General features: G+C 41.0%; 1 protein-coding gene across 1 annotated transcript; it reads left to right on the forward strand.

Annotated features, from left to right (window-relative positions):
• The first annotated feature begins 7,909 nt into the window (after nt 1-7,909).
• On the forward strand, nt 7,910-8,797 carry hcar2 (hydroxycarboxylic acid receptor 2-). The gene has a single exon (XM_088319987.1). It carries the CDS (start codon nt 7,910-7,912, stop codon nt 8,795-8,797), a length of 888 nt encoding a protein of 295 aa, XP_088176113.1.
• The last annotated feature ends 2,034 nt before the right edge of the window (nt 8,798-10,831 follow it).

A 10,831-nucleotide genomic window follows, 5' to 3' on the forward strand; every position in this document is an offset into this window, starting at 1 on the left:
AAACAGCAATCACAAAGACCACAGTTAGCTCTCTCGGTAGGTAGAAGGGTCTACCTGATACTCTTGGTCTCCTTCCATTGACTTCTGCTCTGTAGATCCTCTTCAACATTCGCTCCTCATCTATCCTCTCCATGTGTCCAAACCAACAAAGTACTCTCTTATCAACACGCTTGCTCAGTTCCACTACTACTCCAGTTCTGTCTTTCACAATTTCATTTCTCAACTCGGTTGAGCAGTGTGTGTCAATGATTCTGCTGTTATTGCTATGTTTTATGCTATCTTAATAATAGGACAGTTCATTAAAATGTCTTACATTTTATCACCACTACAACACTAATATGAATCGTTCTTTGCAGATGATAAAGAATAAGACTGTCTTTACGTATCATTTTTAAGAACTCGTGTTTTTTGTGTGTCTATGTGCTCGTTTTGATTCGATTGGAGATCCCAAGTTTTGTAATAACACATCCAGACAGGAGGGGATCTGGGACAATTTCAGATGACCAATAGCAACACAACTTATTTAAAAATGGCAATTTGTCATTATTATGTTGTAACTATGTTATTATTATGTTATTACCAGGCTGTAATTATTAGTGAAAATAGGCTCAGTCAACCACTAAAACCTTTAAGGTATTTTCTGGAATATAAATTGCTCTGAATTAAGTCGCAAAAGACAATAAAATCGTAATACAGAAGGAAAAAACATATTCGTCGCACTGGAGTATAAGTCGCACCCTACAAAAATCCCTGTAAATATGGTGACTTGTATAAGGGCTCAAAGTTATATATATATGTTTTTTGTATGTGTAAGTAAATTACAGGCTCTTGTTTTGCCAAGCCCTGTGAATCTCCATTTTTTTCCTGTTTTTTTGCTCCCGTTTTGACCTGGCCACGATCCGTTTGATTTTGACCACTTCCGTGTTCCGAGCAATCTACTCCCCGCGACCAACTATCTCCGGATCGAGTGTGCGCTCCTTTCTCTTCTCCCCAATAAACTGTAAGTAACGTTACGCGAGTGGGTTCTGCTTCCTATATCCTGTCCTTGGTACCTGACAGCATGTTTTCTAAAAAGAATAGAATAGAATATACCTTTTATTGTCATTGTTACAAAATGCGTTGAACATATTGTGACAACAAATTGGACGTGGCACTCCAGTTTCACATTTAACAGTGAGGATAAAAGAACAATAGTACCATGTTTGATGTATAGAGGCTGTATCATTTGATACTGAATGCCATATCATGGTTTTTATTTACTTTAAAATGCAAATGCAATGACAATAAGGATTTATTTGGTTAACATAGTCTAAGACAGTGTTTTTCAACAAGTGGGCCGGGGCACACTAGTGTGCCCTGAGACCTTGTCTAGTGTGCCGCTGGAATTTGCCCAATTTTATCTTTCCCCCCAAAATCAGGCCATTATTCAGTATTTTTGCTTTCTTCAGACGAGGAACTGTAATAGTCATCCAGATCAGTAGGTGGCAGTAGATTTTTATATACAGTGGAACCTCGGTTTTCGAACGCCTCTCAGTTGGAACAAATTGGAGTCCGACCAAAAATTTCGAGAAATTCTTCCTTCGCTGTTCGGTCAAAAAATCGGAGTTCGAACAACGGTACGCTAGGGTGCGATGCTGAGCGGCGTACAGGTGTTTTTGCCCCTTATTATGCCTCCGAAGAAAGTCAGTGCAAGCAGCAAAGTTGCTACAGGTGAAAAAAGAAAAGTAGTGCGTACAACTATTGCATTTAAGAGAAATAATAGCAAAATATGAAGTGTCGGATCTTGCTAGGGAATACCCTACTGTCCACCTGCGCCTTCTGCTGACCACCACAAAAGTAAGCAATCCTATTCATAATTATTTTCTTTATCCTTTTTTTACACGTTCATGTTAGCGTAATCTTTCGTACGGAAGATTACGATAACGCGAATGTACGATTAGCCTGGGTTAGCTTCATGTTTACGTTAAACATTCAAGGTAAACATTGAGGGTGTTGTAACGCAGCCCCCTTTCCAACGAACCGCTCACCACTTGTTGTGGAGACCCGGGTGCTAAATGACTTGTAAACGACCTGAATTTTTTATTTTTACACGTTCATGTTAGCGTAATCTTTCGTACGGAAGATTACGATAACGTGGACGTACGATTAGCCTGGGTTAGCTTTATGTTTACATTAAACATTCAAGGTAAACATTCAGGGTGTTGGAACGGATTAAAACGATTTACATTATTTTTAATGGGAAAAATGATTTTGGTGATCAAACAAATCGGTTTTCGGACAGGGTTCTGGAACGGATTATGGTCGAGAACCCAGGTTCCACTGTACTAATTATCTGCTTATGAGGTAGCACACTACATTTAATAACTTAACGATTTCCAAATCGAGTGTGCACTCCTTTCTCTTCTCCCCAATAAACTGTGAGTAACGTTACGCGAGTGGGTTCTGCTTCTTATTTCCTGTCAGTGTTCCCTCTAAGCTGCGCACGTGTGCAATTGCGCACTGCTTGCACATTCTCAGCTCACAAAAAAATCTGGCCAACGCACAAAAATCAGGGCTCAAAATTACTAATTAAGAAGCGACTCAAGTCAAAGTTACAGTGCATGAAGGTAAAAATACACGGGTTCCCCTGACGTTGTGTCCTAAATGCGGTATTTTGAAGTCAAGTCAGAGTAGAACGAAGTTGAGTAAAGTTAGTAGAGTTGGCCGAGAACCGGCTTCTTCGGCTTGGCTCACTAAAAGGAACCGGCTCTTTCGGGTCCTAAACAGCTCTTCGGGTTGTTTTTGCTTCTTTCATCCCAACATGACCAAATATTAGGTAAAATTATGCACAAAATGACTTAAAGGAAGGGGGGGATAGAACAAAAAAGTAAATAGAGAACAAAAAGAAATAAGTAACAGCTCGGAAAAAATAAACACAAGGACATTTTTTTAAAGGAATTGAAAAAAAACACGGAAAAAAGAAGAAAAAGTTTGTGTTGCCAACATTGTACTTCCACTAAAAATGTGATTAAAAAGAATTGTAAGAACAAACGACGTTTGTAGGCCATACAACCTTTGCAATCGTACATGAGTCAATTCATTCAAAAGTGAAAAATCATTTTGCATTGCCGGAAACTCAGCAAAATGTCAAGTTTTGGACATGTTTGATCATTAATTATCTTGCCACACTTGGGATTATGGTTGCTCACTGTTGTTTCAAGCGCTGCTCACCGACTGTGTGAACGCTCAGACCCGTGGAAAATTACAGGGAACATTGTTTCCTGTCCTTGGTACCTGACAGCATGTTTTCTAAAAACATGCAATTTTTGGGAGCCAGTGCCGAAATGATTCAAAACCAATTTCCAGCCTGGCGTAACACTCACCAAAATGTTGCGGTGAATTGAATCATGAGCGATTTTTGTGCTCAGTTGCACCAGTTGTTTACCGCCGTCAATTTTCCGTCATGCCCTCCGCATTGCTTGGTTGCATCATTGCCAATTGGTGTCGAATGGAGGATGGCGTGCCGTGGCATGTCGGCCTGGCAGAGCTGCAAAGGCAAAACCCCTCCACCCCGTTCCCCTCCTCTATTTTCATTTTTTCATTGTTTTCACGAGACCCACTTTCACTTCAAATGCCATTTTTTTGGGACATCTCTGCACGGGTGTGGGCACGAGGGCCCTAAAGTAACATGGCGGTTGGCGTCGGACGCTCTGATTGGACGATAGGATCCCAAGAGGGTCCCTCGAGTGTTGGTGGATCCTTCTAAGAAGACTTCATTTTTGGAGGTTCAAGGTGAGAAGACAGAAGTGTCAGCTTAGTTTCAGGTACGTTTCTTTTCTATACATTTTCAACTGAATGCTGTAAAGTGCTGGTGTAACATTTTCATTATAATTTACATTATTGTGTCAAATATTTGTAAAATACTGTACTTTTTCCTGCTTTCGTCACTCATAGTACCATGTTTGAGGCTGTATCATTTGATACTGAATGGGTTTTTATCGACGTTTTAACATTTAATAATAAATTGTGAGGTTATGTACTGCTTTTTAGAGATAGATAGATAGATACTTTATTCATCCCCGAAGGGAAATTCACATTTCCAGCAGCATCCCTGAGCTGAGAACAATACAATAATAAAGCAAAAAGAATACAATATACAAATATCCAATATGACGTGCTAATACCCACTGTAGCGTGTTATATAGAGTATCTAGATCAGGGGTGTCAAACAGGCGCCCCGCGGGCCAAATCAGGCCCGCTAAGGGATTGAAACGCGGCCCGCGAGACAACGCCGAGGGAAGCACAAGAGAAAAACGAGCTGCAGGTTGAAATATGTCCACTTGATTTTGCCAAGCCAGGTGTCTCTCGCAAAGACGCTGTACTGGAGTTGTATTTCTCTCTCTTGCTTTCTTTCTCTTTTTGTCTCTCTTTCTCAATTTGTATCTCTCTCTCTCTCACTCTCTTTTTTTTCTCAATTTGTATCTCTCTCTTTCTCTTTCTTTCTCAATTTGTATCTCTCTCTCTCTCTCTCTCTCTCTCTTTTTTTTTCTCAATTTGTATCTCTCTCTTTCTCTTTCTTTCTCAATTTGTATCTCTCTCTCTCTCCCTTTTTCTCAATTTGCATCTCTCTTTCTCTCTCTCTCTCTCTCCCCTTTTCTCTTTCTTTGTTCCTCTTTGTCTCTTTCTCTCTTGCTTTCCCCTTCTCTCTTTCTCTCCGTTTCTATTTCTCTTTTTTGTTTCTCACGTTCTCTCTCTCTTATTTCTTTCTCTCTTTTTTACATGCGCCTCAATCCACTAGTCTGGCCCCCGAGAGAATGTTTGCTCTATCGTGTGGCCCCTGAGTTAAAATGAGTTTGACACCCCTGATCTAGATAGTGCTACACAGAATACATATTGCAATAAGATTCGGTAATATGCATTTTTTAAGAATTTAGGAAAAAGACCCAAATCAATATCAGTACTACCCCCGCCGCACCCCAAATGTTTTTTTTTGACCTGGAATTAAGGTATTGATTTAATCAATTCATAATTTGTTGATTTTCCCAATTCAGATTTTAAATAGGCTGTTATATAGGGCAGCCGATACGACTGGTTAGTGACCAATGTTGTGAGCTTTAAGAGGTCTGGGGTCGTATCAGAAATCGCTAATCCATAATAATATAATTTTTGACTGAAATCGATAGATCATGTTGTGGCATTACATCACTTCATCATTTTATTTGTTCATTTACTTACATTTATGGTTTTACTGTACATTAAATGTTTTTATACAGATCTTTGAGTTGAAATGAGTTATTCGAAAAAGTCACATACAGATCTACCTACCTAACTACCTAGCTACCTACCTACCTACCTACCAGGGTTGGGTAGGGTTACTTTAACTTGATTACTTTCAATGACTTTTGGATTACTCCAATACCAAATATGCTAATAAAAGACAAAAGAAAGTAAATATGAATCTAATGAGGTTCCACTGTATATTAAAGCCCAGGTCAGCACTTTCACTGCCGCTACCTGGGTTCGATTCCCGTTGCATTCAATGTTTCGCACTATACAGTATATACCAGCAATGTTTATCAATTTGATCAATCATTGCTTAAATTGTATGGTAACACCAGGGTTGGGTAGGGTTACTTTTGCTTAGTATTCTTTTTTTTTTTTTAAGTCAACTTGAATAAAATGATGACTCACATCACGTGGTAAGCTTTCTCTCCTGGCTTTGATCTCTTTGATCTCCGGCAAAACGAAACATAAAATGCGACAGAAACAAAATTAAAATCAATCCAAACAGCTTGCCAACATCATTTTTGCCGTTCCATGTATTCCGTTACTCCCCAAGCCTGCACAAAATTAATTCATTTTATTCATATTTAGTTTCTTTTGTCTTTTATTAGCATATTTGGTTTTGGAGTAATCCAAAAGTAATTAAAAGTAATCCAGTTAAAGTAACCCTACCCAACCCTGCTACCTACCTACCTACCTACCTACCTACCTACCTACCTACCTACCTACCTACCTATCTATCTATCTATCTATCTATCTATCTATCTATCTATCTATCTATCTATCTATCTATCTATCTATCTATCTATCTATCTATCTATCTATCTATCTATCTACCTACCTACCTACCTACCTACCTACCTACCTACCTACCTACCTACCTACCTACCTACCTATCTATCTATCTATCTATCTATCTATCTATCTGACAGCTTTCACTGGTTTACCTCTGCCGCATCATACGGGTGCATGAAGGTAGTGTTTCCCAGTGGTTATTTGTAATAGTAAGAAATTCCTGCAATTAAAAATGTAAGCTACATGTTACTGTCATTTTTACCTCATGAACAAATATATTTGCTAATTAATTAAGGCAAACACACATGTCTTGAAAAATGCTTACACAAGATTAAAAATAGCTTGTGAAAATTGCATACATATTTTTGCCTCTGTCATGGACCAGGAACGGAGACACGACCCAATTGCGTTAGTTTACTCAGCTTTATTTAGAAGGAGGAAAGGGCTTGCACCCATGATCCGATGATCATCGGTCACGGATAGCAGATAGCTGGGAACGCGGAAGTGGCACTTCCGTGTCGAGCGAAAGCAGTGGCGAGAGCGAGAAAAAAACAGGTCGATGGCCGGGACGGAGGAGCAAAAACATAAACGGCAGTGTTCATTTTACTGCTGAAAAGTGATGGGTCCCGGGGACTCACATGCTCAAAAATCTATGGGTCCCAACAGAGATCTATGAAATTTAGTGTTATCGTGGTTGAAATTGTAAATCGGCGACAAATATATCATATAAATCTATATATTCATTCAGTTTTAATCATCACAGTTTATTGGTAATACAAATCAGTTATCACTTCAAATTTTTCAGTTCATATATTCTTTGTGGTTTGCTGTCCCGCCACAGTTGTAATGCCTTCTCAAGGTCCAATCCATTATCATCCTCCTCATAGCGTCACCAGGAATATAATTGAGTCCATTTTGGCAGAAAAGTCCTTTTCTTGCTCGGAGTATTCTTTTGTTTATTTTCTTTTGTCGAATCGTTCGCTTCAAAACACGTGTTTTCCTTGCCGTCGCGGTCTTCTGAAGAATTTCTCCGCCGTTTTTTCGTGCCGGAATTATTGCCGTTGTTACCACTTTCTGTGTTATGTTTCGACTTATTACCGACACTAAAGAAATTACCAATTTTTTGTTGATTTGCACCTAATATCAACTGTTTTTTCGGAGGCATACTTCTCTTTCACTCGACAACCGCAACAACAATGACGTCATCTCGATGCAACGAGATCTTGTTCTCCGAGATCGGTGCGAGACAAAAAAAATGGCGGATCTGCCTGACGAAAAGTTTCTTGTGCAGTAAATCTTGTTAAAAAAAATAATAATTGGGTAATAATAACAATTTGGTGTCAAAAACGTTGCGTCCCGGGGACGCACGTTGATTTGACCCAAAGCGTCCCCAGCAAAAATGATGCATCTAGGACGCAGGGACGCGGGCAAATGAGAACACTGAAACGGGTCCAGAAAGGAGGTTGGTAACGGGAATCAGACAGAAAACAGGGCAGGAAAGAGTCAGGTTTCACAAAAGCTTGCCTACCGTGTAGCGTAGGTTCGCAGACGATCTGACGAATGTTGTCAGGAAGGCGGGGGTTTAAAAAGAGTACAACAGCCAATCAGGGTCCGTGGCTTTTGGCGCCAATGGAGCAGACTCAGGTGCCAGTAATCATGACAGCCTCTGCAAAATATAGGATTTGCAATGGATTTTTCTGTTATTGATACTGTTTAAATTGGAATATTGTATTTGCGAGTCCTTTAAAAAGTGCTTGAATTTGGCAATGAGATAGTTGTGTTAACCCTGTATTCATCGTGATTTCAAAATCAATGAAAAAAATGGACTGTTTTCTCTGTGATTGGAGCAGTTATGGCTTTCCTCTTTCTCAACTCGTCGGCGCTGTTCATCTCCCAGCGGCCCGTCAACGAGACCCCGTCGGTGCAGACGGTGTACGAGGGCTGCCGCGCCCTGCCGGCCGTGCTCATCTGGTATTTGGGCCTGCAGTTCCTCAACATGTTCCTCGGCATCCCCGCCAACCTGATGGTCCTTTGGCTCATCCGCAAGAACAGGGGCGACTCGTCCACCTCGGACATCTTCATCCTGCACTTGGCCGTCCTGGACGTTCTCTTCTGTCTCATCCCGCCGCTGGAGCTGGCCAACATCGTCTTCCTCACCACCAGCAGCACCTGGTACATTTTGCGCTTCTTCTACGGCCTGAAGGACTCGTCGCCGCTCTTCCTCTCCTGCATCTGCCTGGACCGTTACGTGGCGGTGGTGCACCCCGTGTTCTTCACAGAACTTAAGGACCGCCGGCACCGGGCCGGCTTGGCGGCAATAGTTTGGCTGGTCACGCTGGGATACGCCGGCGCCAAATGCGTGGGACGCATCATCAACTTTGAGAAGGTCTTCACCGCCATGATCCTAGCCGCCTTTGTCTTCATGGTGTTTTGCAACATCGCTATCCTGTGGGCGCTGCGCCAGTCTGGGCCCGGCCGAGACGAGATGCACCCGGTGAAGAAGTGGGCCTTCAAGATGGTCCTCGTCATTCTCGCCATCATTGTCTTCAACTACTTTCCTCCAGTGGCTCTTTTCCCCTTCCAGCATTACTTCTCACCTGATGTCTTTCGCTGTTACATCCATTATCTTGCTTTCGGGCTGATGGACTTCAGTAGCAGTATCCAGCCCATGCTCTACCTGTCTAAGGAGAGGGTATCCTGTACAGGTTGCTGCCAAGTCAACATTACGCATCTCCATTAGCTTCTTTGTTGTGATCATAGCTAGAATAAAGCTGCATGATTCTATGATATTTATCACAAACGCCTAAGTTTATGCCAGTTTTGTCAAAAATACTGGCCAGACACAGCCCGTTGGAGGATTTAGTCAAGCCCGGCATACATTCCTGATTTTGTGAAAAACAGAAGCAAGCCTTTATGTCATTTCTATCATATGTAATCATTTTTAAAATGAATTCCAACCAAATGCTCAATCCGGCACTGTCATGATTACCGATGTGAATCACCTGTGCCGCTCATTTGACGCCAACCGCTGCGGGTTCTGATTGGCTCCCTGTCCCTATTAAAAACCCAGTCCTGTCACCCCTTTGTTGTCAGTCCGTCTGCGAACCTCTGTTGACCACGTCTGCTCTCCGTCCCGACTTACGACCTGTTTTTGATCCCGACCACGTCTGCTCTCCCGTCCCGTCTTACGACCCGTTTCTGACCCTGACCACGTTTTTGCTCTCCTGTCCCAGCTATTGATCTGTTTTTTTCATCCCTGACACTGCCATTGCCCGCTACGGAAGATCCACTTCTATTCGGATCACAATCCGATCGCGATTGAAAGTGACTAGCTTCCCTAGACGCGGGAAGCTAGTCACTTTCAATGCTTAATTTGAGCTGAGAAAAAGCCAAACACATTTTTTTACTGATTCTGAATCAAAAATTATCGGTGCGCGTTAAACTCAAATAAAAACAGTATTGAATCAATTAAATCAATCGTTTGAATTAGTGTTTGTATGCTATTTTTGTCACTCCCCAAGTCTGCATGAGGTTCCCGAAGTTAACAAAACTGCAGAAACAGCTAATTTATTTGTTGTTTTGTTTTCGTTTTTTATAAATGCACAGTTGATAAACAGTACTACTAAGTTATTGAGGGAAAAATACAATATGTCAAGGACGGGAACAGGACCCAAATGCGTGACGTTTCTCACACAAGCCGTTTATTTTACGGGAAATGGGGAGTCATGCATGTTAGGCAGCAGTCTGGCCTGGAATTATAGGAAGCCAGAGGCCAATGAGATCGACACCAATTGCCCGAACAGATATCGGACAGATGGGGTTGATACCAGACAGGACGGGACAGACATGATTGATATTAAAACAGGATATCGAAATAAACAGGACAAACTAGAAGGGAATGAAACTGGAAACCGATATTAAACAACAGGACAGACAGGACTAATATCAATACAGGGTATCGAAATTAAACAGGACAAACTAGACGGGAACGAAACTGGAAACCGATATTAAACAGGACAAAATAAACGGGAACCATACCGCACAGGAAATACCAACAGGAAACAGGACCGAGTCAAAACCCACGTCTTGCGGGGCAGAGGTTCGTTGACGGACTGACAAAGGAAGAGCGAGAGTACTGAGCTTCAGTAGACGGAAAGCCAATCTGTCAATGAGCCGCAGCTGGCGCCACACGGGCGGGGCCAATTGGGCGCCATGGCAACCGTGACACAATCGGCATTTTATAGTAAAATCTTACATCCCTTAATTATTATTTAATTTAGGACAAACTTATATGACATTAATTAACTAGTCTGGCCCCAAGTGACCTCCAAGCTAAAATGCTGCTAACCATGTTAACGAGTAATAGAAATTGACCAATGTTATCTTGTTTTTATCCACAGCTCCTGTGCCGTACATCAAGATTGTGTGGATTGTGTTTTTTTGGTGAATAGTTGGAATGTTTTGCATGAATATAAAAAAAATTCAATACTGTATGTGTTTTTGAATTTAATGAATGTTACAGAATTGATTAGATCATATGTTGTGTATTAGTCACAATAAAACTCATTTATTTTGTTTTTGACTGACTTTGAAAAGATAAAATAATAAAAAGGGTGACACATATTGCCAGCTGACATAACAGATCACTGTATTATTTTTTTAGTATTTATTTTTTCTTATTATACTAGACTAATACAACTAAAATAGTTGGATTAATTCTATATATTTTTGTAACTATCATACATTATCTCAAAACGACATTTGGCAGCGAATT

Source organism: Urocampus carinirostris, chromosome 16 (genome assembly GCF_059441175.1).
Source record: "Urocampus carinirostris isolate Australia breed hairy pipefish chromosome 16, RoL_Ucar_1.0, whole genome shotgun sequence".
NCBI classification, from domain to species: Eukaryota; Metazoa; Chordata; class Actinopteri; order Syngnathiformes; family Syngnathidae; genus Urocampus; species Urocampus carinirostris.

Bases quoted from the DNA above. Each gene is read 5' to 3' on its own strand.
- hcar2 (XM_088319987.1), top strand. From the start codon at position 7,910: ATGGCTTTCCTCTTTCTCAACTCGTCGGCGCTGTTCATCTCCCAGCGG.